A 14531-nucleotide genomic window follows, 5' to 3' on the forward strand; every position below is an offset into this window, starting at 1 on the left:
CTCCTTGAAGTGATCGCTGTTGCCGAGGAGCGACAAAAACTTCTTTACAGTGCAGCAATGTTGATATGTGTACTTTGAAGAGCCAACTTTTTTGTACACTTCTCCCTTGTACAGCGCGTAGCCAAGCTTTTTCATTGCCCTTTCGACGTCATTTATAGCGACCACTATCGGCGACGCCAACGCTTGAGTGCAGGTTTGGTCGACGGACGACACACTACAATCTCCGATTGGTTTGGTATTTTTGTGACGAGGAACATTATCTTATGATCAAGGCTCTCGCGACACAAAAGAAGCGCTTGTAGGCATGTGCTAACATTTAAGAAATCTGTCATTGCCCTGTGCCCATACCCGAGAAAGTTGTGGAAAACTTGATTTGCCAAAATAAAAATATATATATGCCATAGTCAAGCCATTGCTATTCTTCGTGAAACAACTGTAAGTGCTATCTCCGCTGTGCCCGCATAATCCGTTATACTCAAAAACGTGTGCAGTCTCCACCATCCATAGTATTAAAATGCAACGGGGATATTGGCGACACCGGGGACAGAACTTACAGGACATATTAGAGCAATATATGAATATAGATGAAATCGACCGCGTTATTATTCCTCTTGGTACAACTGTAAGTGTTGTTTCCACTTTCCACTGGCGAACATATTTTTACCACGACGGGGACAACGGAGACACCGGAGACAGGACTTACAGTTTATCAGATATGAATTATATTAGTAATATAGATAATGTATTAATATATTTATCTTTTATCTCTTACATACTGTAAGTATATACTTACAGTACATAAGATAAAAATATATAAATATATTATCGATATTAATATAATTCATATTTTATTTACTGTAAGTATTTACTTACAGTTAATAAGATATGATTTATTTAAATATGTAATAAATATATTTATATAAATGCATATCTGATAAACTGTAAGTCCTGTCTCCGGTGTCTCCGTTGTCCCCGTCGTGGTAAAAATATGTTCGCCAGTGGAAAGTGGAAACAACACTTACAGTTGTACCAAGAGGAATAATAACGCGGTCGATTTCATCTATATTCATATATTGCTCTAATATGTCCTGTAAGTTCTGTCCCCGGTGTCGCCAATATCCCCGTTGCATTTTAATACTATGGATGGTGGAGACTGCACACGTTTCTGAGTATAACGGATTATGCGGGCACAGCGGAAATAGTACTTACAGTTTTAACATGAGGAATAGCAACCATGTTGAATATTTCATTAAAGTAAACGGAACCACGAAACTAAAGAAACGATCCGTCCGTCCTTCCGTCCTTCCTTCCTTCCTTCCTTCCTTCCTTCCTTCCTTCCTTCCTTCCTTTTTTTTTTTTTTTTTTTTTTTTAATTTTTTTTTTTTAATTTTTACTTTTCAGCACAATACACTTGACAATACACGAAAAAAAAAATACAAAAGATAAATGAATAAAAAATACAGAGGTAACAATGCGATACACGTAACTATTGTAACTAAATTGTTAACTAAATTATTGTTAGTAAAGGCTTCCATAAGTTCAAAAAATTTTCTTTTTGTCCTTTCGCATGTGCGATTGATCTTTGAATAAACATTTTTTCTTTTACTAACTCAAGAAAGAGAAGGAGATTAGGTAATTTGTGATCATATTTTTGTAGAAAGACATGTCTTTTGCTAAGTAGAATATAATAATTAAAGATATAGGAGCCAGAACTTCCGGGATTATAGCCGTACATTATTCCTAATTCATCAAAATTGTAATTGTCTTTATTTTGACTATTCCACCGGAATAAGACTGAATTCCAAAAGTCGCGTATACGGGAGCAGTTAACTAGCATGTGCGACAGTGTTTCTAATTCGTTACAAAATTCGCAAAGGGGAGAATCCGATATATTCATTTTATATAGGAGGTTTCTGCACGGTAAAATATTATGAATTATCTTAAACTGAAATATACTTAGTTTCGTTTCCCGTGTTATTCTAAATGGTAGTTTATAAATTGCGCTGATCTTCATCTCTTCTACACCTAACCTTTGTAGCCTAGAACTAGCTAAAGGTTCTTTAAATTTCTTTTGAATAAGAATATTCCGAGCTCTTTTACTGGTGAGTATTTGACCAGGAGGAAAAGTCAATTTTCCTTCTTGTCGATTCCCACCATTAGTAGATTGTAATTCACGCTTCCACCCTAATGGTATTGCTGCTATTAAACCCCAGAGGTTGGTAAATGGCGTAGCAAGGCCAAATTTTCTAAGAAAATTGCCATATGAGAGGAATTTGCCGTCTTCTTCTAATAAATCTTTGATTCTGAGAATTCCAGCAACGTGCCAGTTTTCCCAGTATACAGATTTGCCTGCTATGGTTATGTATTTATTATTCCAAATAATGGCTTCCTTAATGTCATGTTTATCTAGAGGGGCGGATTTAACATCATGAACTTCTGCCCATGTTTTTAAGATGTCAATGTAGAAAGGTGGCATATTTTTTAGTTCTAAAAGACTTAGATCATAGCTACAGTCGAAAATGAGAGGGCCTCCAACATTTTTCAGATACCAGGACGGAATTATCATCCAATCCTCATTTGCACCATCTTGCATTCTTTTTACCCAGGCACATAGTAATGATTTTGTGATTATTTCATATTCTGGCAAATCTAAACCTCCTTTTTCTTTTGCTCCGATAAGCGTGTCTCTTTTTATTTTCGGTTTCTTGCCGTTCCAAACGAAGTCTGCTATCAATTTGTTAACGGCGTCAATAACATAAGGTGGGGTGTGAAGACAAGCGCTAGAAGAAATGAGTTTGGATAAACCTAACGTTTTAGCTATTGTTATTTTTCCATACAGGGATAAATCCCTTTGTGACCATAAATTAAATAACTTTTTAACTTTGATTAGCTTGTTTGCAAAATTTGCTTGGTCGCACAAATTAAACTTGTATGAGAAAGCGGTTCCTAAAGCTACTATTGGCCTTTGTGGCCACAAAAACTCGAATGGCGTATCTTTATTTTGCGCGTTCTTCCCCAACCATAAAGCTTCTGTTTTAGAAGAATTGAGTTTAAGTCCACTGCATTCCTCAAACAAGTTAAGCACCTCGAGCAGCTTCTCAAGGGAAGCCTCGTCTTTACAGAAGGCGGTTGTGTCATCAGCATACTGTGATAATTTGATTTCTTTGTTAGCGACTAGGATCCCTCTTATATCAGAGCGAGACCTTATCGCGCAAGATAATGCTTCACCAGCCAGTATGAAAAGGAGACCGGATAACGGACAGCCTTGCCTAACTCCTCTCTTGAGTGTGAAGGGTCTGGAAGCGTAGCCATTATTTATCGTACAGCTGGAGATATTGCTGTAAAGTGTTCTAATCCACATCTTAAAATCGAGTCCGAAATTAAAGGCATCTAAGGCTTTGTCTAGATACACCCACTCTAAGCTGTCGAAAGCCTTTTCGAAATCTATGAACAAAGCGATACCTTCTAAATTTTGATCTGCCGTGTAATGGAGAATGTCCGATATGAGCCGAATATTTTCCCCAATGAATCTGCCTGGTAAATATCCAGTTTGTGCATTATTAATAATATTTGGCAGGACCTTTTTTAAACGCATTGCTAAGGCTTTTGTGGCGATCTTGTAATCAGTGTTGAGAAGCGATATGGGTCTCCAGTTTTTTAGGTACGAAAGATTTTTATCTTTCTTTGGAATTAGGCGAATAATTCCTTGTCTCTGTGATATGGATAACTCGCCTTTTCGAAATGCGTAATTAAAGCTATCTACCATAATTTTTCCCAACGTGCTCCAAAAAAAGTGTAAAATTCTGCTGTCAGACCGTCTGTACCAGGTGTTTTGTTTTTATGGAAACTTTTTAAAGCATTTTTACATTCGTTTTCTGTTAATAAACCCTCACACAATTCTTTTTGGTGATCGTCTAGCGTTTTAATACTCTCGTTCTCAAAAAATAAGTTGAATTTGGGATCCTCGACTTGTGGATTTTGTGACGAGTACAAATTTTCATAATAACGTCTTTGCTCCTCGAGGATTTCTTCCGGGTCGGTTATAGTGGATTCGTCATCTTTGGTCAAACTGGTGATACATTTATTTTCATAGTTTCTCTTCTCAAGATTGAGAAAATATTTGGAACTTCGTTCTCCAAACTCGTGCCAACGCGCTTTTGAGCGAATACATGCTCCTCGAGTGCGGTCGAAAGATAATTTATCTAATTTATTCTTGATGTTATCGTACTCCTTGATTGCTTCCGGCGTTGTGCGATTCCCGCTTGTTTTTTGTAATCGTTGGGCTTCTTGCGAAAGATTTTTCTCGTAATTTTTCTGCTTTTTGGCCTTTTGTTTTGAATAGTATGTTGTGAACATCCTAATTTCCATTTTTATCATTTCCCATAAAAGGCCTTTGTCTTCGACGTGTTTGTATTTTTTAATAAACAATGGGATGTTTTCGGATAATTTATCTGTATATTCATTGTCTTCCAGAAGTAAATTGTTAAGTTTCCAGAAACCCGGTCCCCTTGGGTGTTGTAGTCGAGTTTGAATATCCATTGTAACTAAAGAGTGGTCGCAGTGTGGTGCGTATTTTATCTCGCAACTCTGCACGAGGGATTTTTGCATAAAATCTTTTGTAATCAACCATAAGTCTAGTCTGCATCTTATTTTCAAATCTCGAGTTCGCCAAGTGAATTCTTTTCCTTCCTTCCTTCCTTCCTTCCTTCCTTCCTTCCTTCCACGTTCCTTCCTTCCTTCCTTCCTTCCTTCCTTCCTTAAATTACCTGCAAAAAATATTTTAAAATCGATTTAGGCGTAGGCATGCATAGTGCACTTACATCGACGATTTTTGACATATTTTAGCTGTCCTTACTGAACAACTCTTTGACTCCACTACGAATATCTTTCATTCTCCAAACGTAAAGACCTGGATTGAGTGACGAAGACAAAAATAACAGCAACAATGCCAACATATTGACGGTATATAGTTCTGGATTATAGCCTACAACAAGGGCTACTCCAGCAGAGACAATGAAAGGTAGAAAACAGAGAGTAAATAACAAAAGAATATATAACATTGAAGCCACAGATTTCTTGTATTTCGCGAGGTCTATTGTTTGTCGACCAAAATTCTGAGATGTTTCGTTTGACTGCACTTGCTGTTGGTGATGACGAATAATACGGTAAACTTTGAAATAGGCGAATGACGTAACAAGATAAGAAGAAAGCATTAGCGTAACTATTGCAGTGTTCCACCACCCATGTACATAATGATCATTTGTAGAGGCTAAAGCGCGAAAAACAACAAGAGGAACAGGAAGGAGCATCAGTATTGTAACAGTAAAACATCCACGACGCGATGTAACCGAGGATCGTCGAGACATGTGCAGCCATCGTTCAATGGACATAAGTGTTATAAGAAGAATCGTTATGGCAACAGAATATGTGGCACTCGCTTCGCCAATTACTCGCAATGTCATAACGAGTACTGGCTTTTCCCTGGCAATCTTGGGGTTTGCTGAGTACAGAAAGGCGTTTGCAGCAGCGAAAGGCTGGGCGATGAGTCCTGTACACAAATCAGTGAACGCTAATCCACTCAGAAGAATATGGAATGGTGTTCTCACGAACGTCTTCTTCCAAATTGCCGCCAAAATCATCGCATTTCCCGCCACTGCCACGGGTGATAGAACAGCAATGATGGTGCAAATCGACAAAGTAAACGCACATAAGAAAAAATGGCATTTTCTTCCTTCAACATCTATGCTACAGGCGGTGTAATAATTTTTTGGCTGGGAGCAAGTCGTCAAATTCTCCATGGCTTCAGCTGGTTTCATTCTAAGGCTTTCGAAAAAACTCCGTCTCTTGGGTTGATTTCAATTAAAAGAAGCCTCAGTAGTTCAACCTTAGGGATGTAATGATCAAATACAAGCAGAGCTGTGTTCTATTGTTCTGCTTTTTTGATTGATATATTTTATCATATCATATTACTGCTGCAACAAAGAGGCCCCATCCCCATTTCTGATTATTGCAGATAATGAGAACTTCCGTTGTTTTAAAATAATTTTAATGAATTTTCATCCATTTGCTTTACAGTGCGAATACTCGAACCGGGACAGTTGGAACAAAGTTAACCAATCACAACGTTAATTGAGAACAAAGGATGTCGACCTTTTTCGTTAACAGACCAATGACGTTCAAGAACGCAAACAATAGATTTACAGAAAAAATTGAAAACTCAACAACGTTGCAAATAGTTGCGGACCTCTCAGGAAACTCGCCTTGTTTTTGATTGGTTAGTTTCGATCCTTAATTTTCAAGAGGTCGTAGATAGAGATCGTAGATAGATAGAGTTCTACAAGATGTACATGTTACAATATCATCTTCGCGAAAAGTTTACAAATCAAACTACGAACCGTGAATTTTCTCTTCACGGCCAGGAGTTGTGAATTGAATATTCCACACTGTGTTCGCTCTTGTTTGAAAAATTTTCACTCCGGGAATAAAATGAAGACTGTGAAATCAAAATCACGCCGTAATTATTTTCATTTCGCTCTAGCTTTGCTTCGCCAGTCTGTTGCCTTGAAATCAATGCGAGTCACTTCCTCGCCAATGTTAACAAATTGCTTTTACACCTTCATATGACTTTGAAATTCACGAAAACAGAATACTTATATCGTCGGTCAATGCCGTATAACTGTTTACATTTTTTGACACGATTTGAGGCCACGTGAAATGTAAACATCAGGTCGAATGTTGTTTTCGCTTGTTTGTTCACGACTCATTTTCTGTCGGTTATCTACTGTTACAACTTTGTAAACTCACGGTTTTCGTGAAAGAGGAATTTGTTCCGTTTCTTCAATTAGTCTTCAATCTTTTTGTGGTTTTAAAAAATTACCACAGGCTAAAGTCACTGAAACTTTTATGGGAGAAAATTCATTTCAAGCGGCGAAAGCAAAATTGCCATTAATAAAATATGCAAGGTCAGTTGTCGCTGTGGCGGCATCCCAAATCTTTCTTGCCTTGTCTTTCGTCAGAAACAAAAATTAATCACAACAAACACGAGTATGTAACTTAGAAGAGTGAAAACAACTGACTTTTCAAACATGAAATCTAGAACGTTTCTATTCACTTTCTGCTCACATGCGACACAAGACACTGCATACGACGGAATAGGCACTTGAGACGTCCTTTGAAACAATTCCATCCCGTTTCGCGTCTTCGCGCTTGTCGTGAATAAAAGCGTCCTTCGTTATTCTTTACTGTGCTATCACCAACGAAGAGCAATACAATTTTATCAGAAAATTTCTTTTGAAGAATTTTTCAGCCTGTGAAGGCCAACTTTTGATTACGGTTTTACGAGCGCTACTGAAAATTCGGTGCAGTCAGTGAAAATTTAGGATCGAAACTATCCAATCAAATACAAGGCAAGTTTCCTGAGAGGTTCGCAACTGTTTCAAACGTTGTTGTCTGTTTAAATTTTGTTGCAAATCTATTGTTTGCGTTCTTGGAGGTTATTGGTCCATTTCTAAAAAAGGTCGCTATCCTTTGTTCTCAATTAGCGTTGTGATTGGTTAACTTTGTTCCAACTGTCCCGGTTCGAGTATTCGCACTGTAAAGTACAACAATCTTTTTAGCAGTGTTGTTTATAACTTTTCCCCACGCCCGAACTATATACTCTAAGCTATCTACAAATGATTAGCACCACAAACTGAATATATATTATTTTAAAGGGACCATTATGACAGCATAGCTTAAAGGATTTTTCGAAAGTAATTTCAAAAAAATGATAATATGATAGTAAATTTTTTAATTAATTTTCACATATTTTGATTTCAAAAACAATTCTTAATTCATTTTCTAAAATAGGCAAGTAAAATAAGGACATTTTATTTGTTCACCAGATTATACGTCTTCAGCCTAAGCTAAACATCGTTTTTAAAAACGATTTTAATTAAGAAACAAGAACAAAATATTCCTCACTGTATTTACGCCAACAACAAAGAGTGATCGAAAGCATGTGGAAAATTACTTTCATTAAATTAAAATAAACTGATTCCTATGAATAGTCATTTATTACACTGCTAAAAAGGCTTTTGTACAAAGCAATGGGAAAGAAATTCATTAAAATCGTTTTGAGAAAAGCAAAGCTCTGACTGTCAACATAGCAAATAGGAAATGACCTTAGGTCCTTTTGGTCAGTTGTCAAGTAATTTATTTAATATTGCCGTTATTTTGAAGCTATTCAACATATGTTTTGTTAGTTTTGAACCATAATTTATCTTCAAGTCGAACCTTCCTTAAAAATTAATAACTCACACTGGAAAATATTTATTTTTTGACATAGCAAATGAGATCAACTTAATAAAAAAAGTTCCCTTCCGTGCAATACTAGCTATGGATTACTATCTGCATGTAGATAGCACTGATAAGATATCAGAAATGAATTCGAGGTCATCGTTCTTGCACTAATATAAACATTTTTTGGACCAATCAAAAATTCACTCAAATAATAAAGAAGATCATTCGAAATATTAGTGGAGAATCCTTCTTTGCTTGCTCGCTTGCTCATATCGCCGACATCGTTCTGAAAAAGCAGTTAATATGTGCAATAATACCACTTGTTTGCCTTATTTTCGTTCTATCGAATTCAACTTTTGCAACATCAACGGTGTTCCACGAAATCATAGTACTGCTGTTACAGCAGCGACACTCTTAATTTCTATTATGATCGCCATAACGTCACCGCTAGCAGTGGCGGGAAAGGCTACGATTTTGGCGGTAATTTGGAGAAACCCGTCTCTCAGAACTCCTTCATACATTTTACTCTGCGGATTGGTGCTAACCGATCTTTGCACAGGACTCATAACTCAGCCTTTTTATGTTGCAGTCTACTGTATCTGTTTGGATGCAGAAAGCCATGGTTTATCTTTTCTTAAGACCGCAGTAGCTATTACCATTAGTAGTGGGAACTGCTTCGGGTTTATCACATTGTTAGCAAAAACGCTATATCGATTGAAAGATGGCTGCACATGCATGGCTCGTCGATCCTTAATCAAAAGACGTCGAGCTGGATTACTGGTTGTTGTTCTAATGCTCCTTCCCTTACCACTCGCCTTGTTTCGATTGTTAGACGCCCACAAAGCGAGTCATGAACATGGACCGAATATCGGAGTTTTTATATATTTCCTGATTTGCCTTATCACTACAACATTTGCTTATTACAAAGTTTTCCATATCATCCGTGAACATCAACAGCAGGTCCAGGCAAGTGAAGAGACTGGTCATAGTGGCCAACCAGCAATAGACCTGGCAAAATACAAAAGATCCGTCTTTACGATCCTATATATCTTAGCTTTATTTTACATCTGTTACTTGCCGGCTTCTGTTATAGTTGGGCTGTTTGTGTATTTAGATGATTACGCTGGTTTATATTGGCCTTTTCAGTTGACGATGATGCTGTTGTTCTTGTCTTCATCGCTTAACCCTTTCCTTCACGTTTGGAGAATGAACTATATTCGTGCTGGTGTTAAACAATTTTTAAGAAAAGTACTCTGTAGGAAAAGTGATATAGAAGTGCTAGTTAGGCTTTGAGTCTAGTGCGCAAGTGCATTAGCCTCAGAAAGCAGTCATTTTCTCAGTTATCAGAAAATTTTGTAGATGTCAGATCTAAGATCTCACCTATCAGTTAAAATGAACGAGTTATTTCTTAGCTCTCGATTCTGTTTCATGTTTTCATGTTTCCAGCTTTGCCAACTTCCATTTCATAACTTATTATTTGCGAAATAGCGTGTATTTCGTTTGTGAACATGATGATTTAACTTGGCACCTAAAAGCCCTTTTTAGGAGAACACAATAATCTCTTTTGTGCGTTTTTCTAACCTGAAATCACAATTTCATATTTTGTTGCTCAAGTTCCGTGTAAGATGTATGTAAAAGCGAAAGTCCTGTCTTAATCGCTCAATCATAATTCGCCCAGGGTCCCATACAGGGCCGGTTTAGAGGGTTATTTTAGAACTATTTGATGAAGGAGTTTGAGTCAAATTAATTTTTCCTTTTACGAAATAATAATAATTTTGCCTGTGAGCAAATCAGTGAAATAGTAGAGTGGATAAGTGCACTTTATCTTTGGTATTCTAATGAAGACAAAGTTTTTCACTCGTAATGCTAGCTTGAATTCTTCGATTTCTCGTATCGTGAGTTTGGGCTGCCCATGATTTGTCTTGTTTCAGGAGGTAAGGTGTATTCAATGAAAATATGAAAATTTCTAAGCCATTCTATAGAAAGTCATACCCTAGCCACTAGAAGCCGAAAACGATAAACGGATGTTTATAGTGTAACAAAGTTTTTTTGAAACTAAAAATGTATGCCTTTCACACTGAGCCGGCTGTGCCCCATCCGTAACGCTGAAAAAGGGAATTATGAATTAGAGAAAATATCATTTGTTTTTACGAAATAAAAGCAATTTGCTCGATCTATCGCCCCGCATTAGCGAAAGTTGTAGATATTCATTTATTGATTTACATATTTATTAATTTGATTTCAGAGAGAGGGTGAATTACTTGCTCGCTATCCTTTCCTCGTACTTTGGGCCATATGAAAATTCCCCTCAGGCCGCTTATGCAATAGATGCATTTTCCATCTTCCCAGTTGTTTCAGGCATTCACCGCTGACATCAATAAATTTTAAAATTCAACATGGTGGGGTGCTTGTATTTCTTGCCCTCAGCTGATTTTATTAGATAATCTTGCCACAGATATAACCGACCTTTAGTCTATTTATTTACATGTGTTTGTATATATGATTACTGCCCGGTTCCCTATCCCCCATGGTTGTTGAGTGATCAACAGTTTGATTATTTGAGTATTAATGGAGATTGATGATGTTGTTGTGTACCGACTCTCATTGAAATTGCAAACAAGGATATGTTTTGGTTAATCTTTATTTCAATTCAGAGGCTTAGTCAATTGTTGAATTATTTCTATGACAGAAGCAGGGAGTTTCACTCCTTAGCCTCTATTAATTTAATTATCTTTAATAGCCTCTAGTTCTAATTTTCTTTTATAGCCTCTAGCCATAAGGGTCACATTTTTGACACCTCTCTCCGTGGCACCTCCATGTACAAACACAACGCAAAATTCTGGTCCGGTCATGTGAGTTCCAAAAAGCGAAACAAGTCCCCCCGCTAGCACAGGCTTTTTTGCTTGCTTGCCATGCGTCACACTCTAGGGAATTAAACAAAAAATGTTAAACTGATTTAACATTTTGAAATTTGAAAAGTTTACAATAAATACTTGTCCGCCTTATAAACCGTGCGCGTGTCCCATATTAGTGAATAAAGGCGTAAGGTCTCGTGGTATGAAATTAACAGAGCAAAATTCTTACAAAATAATGAAGTAAGACTGATATAAAAACGGGTAGGTACCTGTTAACATCCACCCGCTCCAATCCAGAAAAACCGACAAAGGGCCCTGTCCTGAACAGTTTTATGATAATACTGACTACTTTCATATGTTAACCCTCGGAGTACATGCAAATTCATAGCCCACTATGGTACAAAAGAGGAGAGTTGAGTGGGTTGATGTAATTTCTCTCTAATGCTGTCGTGCTATCAATGCACCACGAAATTACTTTGCACTCAGTAGAAAACGCTTGGCTAACTCAACAAGAGGACTTATTTTTTTGTTAGCTATGACGTCATATGATGTCACACGTCATTAGAGGGGCCATCTTAGACCCGCCATCTTGGATTTAACTATTTTATAGAAAGTCAGATAAATAACGGAAATTGATACAAAATCAAACCAAAATGCTAATGACATGTTAAATTATACGAAAAGTACTTTTTTTTTAAAATAATCTACGAAAATTTAAGAATTGTGTGAAAAATGAAATTTTTGACCAAACTGATGGATGTTCTTACTCGGTGCTTTAATTTGGTTTGATCGCATGCGAACAAAGTTGTCCAAACTACATAATTTTTAAAGTTCACAATGTCCCCAGTTATTTGAAGGTTTTACCTTCGGCTATACATCTCACGACACTTCAATACAATTATTTATTGATTGCTTGAGCTATAAACGATACGATAGAATGAATCAACCTTACTTGTTTAACTAGGTATTACACACACTCGATTTACAAGGATTGGAGGAGAGCGAAAATACTTTTTCTTAATCGCAAAAACGCGTTAAAAGCGTGCTGAAGGAGCATTTCCCACCGGTGTGCTGACCTAAATCACTCTGACATACTTTTTAAATCATTATTATAACATTCTGCGGGAGCAAGTTATAACGCAACAAGATTTTTAGGATAAATATATTTTGCTTACTTTTGCGATAGAGCTGGCTGCCAAACGGCGGAGCACCTCTACCTTCAACAGCTGATATACGAAGAACATAACAAGAGACAAGATAAAATTAGTAAAAACAAAGATAATAAGATTTCAAAGATAAATATGTATGTACGTAATTGCGCTTTATTGCGTTCTTGGTTTACATTAAATCGCTGAACTAAGTCAAGGTAACGGTTAATAAGGTCGGTACACACAAGGCAACACTTTCATGCGACTAGTCCCCGCCACAGGTCCCTGGGATTTTTTAAAAAATAAAAAAGACAGCACGTTTTATTTGAAGGAAAATCCTCGCTGCCGACGTACTTTAATCACTGTCCTTGAATCTTTTATGCTAACTACGAACCAAATTGTTCCTTTAGGTTTCCTGACAGGGTGCAAAGGGCTGGTCCATGGACCTGGCTCCCTGTTATGTATACGCCCCCCCCCCCCCCGCCCCAACCACCTTCAACCCCCAAAAAACTGACGTGTGTAGGAGGAATATTGCATATTGCATGGCCTTAGTGGCAATGCGATAAAAATTGACTAATTACTTCTAAGAGACTTCCGCGAAGATCAAAAACGTTCAATGAACAGTAAAAATCTTGCTTTGGTACATCTTCACGTTTTGTTATTATTTATTGTTTTTTGCAAAATAAACTTACTACTTGCTGAAAATATGAAAACTTTGATAAGTGCCCAGCCTCGAATAACGCCGAAATCGAATAAGCGCCCACTCTCAAGGTCAAAAAATGTATTAAGTGCCAATTACAAGGGCGCTTAATCTAATAAACACGGTAAAACAGTATTATGATGAATGAACTATTTTCAGCAGTCTTCCTGTTGGTATACAACATATGGGGTCGAATAAACTAGGCGCATTACTATCCGATGCTAGTGTCTTTAGTCTTTTCGTCTTCTTTGCATTTTGTAACATTTCTCCGAGCGAAATACGACTGTCTCATTGTCATTGATCTTATATGCTTACTACGAGCCAATGAAAATGCCCCATTTAAAAGTCATGAAAGGATGCATATAGTTGGTCCTGATTATACGCGGTTAGTCAAAGGAAACAAATTTATTTCCTTCATTTTGGGCTAATTAGTAGCCATTATCTTAGGTGGATAAGAAACCTGATGTAGTTTGTTTATTCCCTTCACGAGTTCTTTATTTTCAGAAAAATAAAAAAAATGCGGTTTTTGCCTCGACCAAATTGACCAGATTTAAAGCCAAAATCATATCAGGGGCTTATAATCGCAATATTTTATTTATTTCATTATAACAGGGCTTGGGGTTTATAAGCGGGGAAAGTGGTTATAACCGGCATTTTACGATTGTTTGTCAACAAGAAGTCAAATCGAAGCTAAAAAGAGATAAAGGACATTTTTGCTGCCGACTACAATTTTACTTGTTTCCTTCCATACACGGATAAGGTGTGCTTGCTAAAAACCAAATTCGTTTTCCAATGAAATTAACCGGTATGAAGGGACGATACTATCTTTAATTATTGCCATAGAATATCAAATGCTTATCAGAAACCAAGTTCGTGCTCGAAAGAAACAGCGTGAAAGCACAAGAGAAATGACATGATGTTTTGACTTCGTTTTGTGGGTAAGTCTAGCCAATCCATCACAGAAACCCTGAACGTTTTATCTGATAAAAAATATTTACACTTAGAATTGGTTACTAAACATTGAATAAAGAAACAAAACAAGGAAAATAGAAGACCAATCCATTATAATCAATTAAATCATTTTATTTTTCAACTTACCCCCAGTGCCAAGCATCAATAGGGCAAAGGACAAGACCACAAGAATCTTCATAGTTCACAAGCTCTTGGACTTCTTTTCGAAACTCTTTCTTAACTGCCAACTGGAACTTCTGGGATAATCGGATTTTGCCGTTTCTTTACCTATTTACGAAAATGGATTAATCTCGCATCAATGATCTGAATAATCCACACTCCGAGTGGATACATCAGATCATATCTAAATCCGGATTTTTAGGATTCATGATCCGTGCGATTCGAAAAAAGTACATTGGCCCAGCGGTCTTTGCTGCGAAAAAACATGTTCGCTCTTTGTAAACACTGCCAAAACGGTAAGTTTTCAGGCGCGTATTTCGATCAAAATACAAAAATAATTCACGATAAAAGGAAACGCTAGCTTGATCAGTAGGAAGTGTCATTTTAAACTGGATGCAGGTTTTCTAGAACAGCCAC

The 14531-nt window shown here is 37.0% G+C and overlaps 1 protein-coding gene across 3 annotated transcripts in view; it reads right to left on the reverse strand.

Annotated features, from left to right (window-relative positions):
- The window catches only part of LOC144629503 (uncharacterized), a 317369-nt gene that overhangs the window by 221423 nt on the left and 81415 nt on the right, over window positions 1-14531 (reverse strand). For 2 of the 3 annotated variants that reach the window (XM_078487730.1, XM_078487732.1), the window contains 3 exons: window positions 14082-14222; window positions 12311-12361; window positions 10797-11204 (listed from right to left, as the gene is read on the reverse strand). In XM_078487730.1, the coding sequence (XP_078343856.1) occupies window positions 11050-11204; window positions 12311-12361; window positions 14082-14133 (258 nt within the window). In that variant the 5' untranslated portion in view covers window positions 14134-14222 and the 3' untranslated portion in view covers window positions 10797-11049. Of the gene's footprint in view, window positions 1-10796; window positions 11205-12310; window positions 12362-14081; window positions 14223-14531 lie in introns of those variants that run through there. The other variant, XM_078487735.1, reaches the window with a different exon arrangement.

The sequence above is a fragment of the Oculina patagonica genome, chromosome 11 (genome assembly GCF_052425735.1).
Source record: "Oculina patagonica isolate OP01 chromosome 11, crgOcupat, whole genome shotgun sequence".
Lineage (NCBI taxonomy): Eukaryota > Metazoa > Cnidaria > Anthozoa > Scleractinia > Oculinidae > Oculina > Oculina patagonica.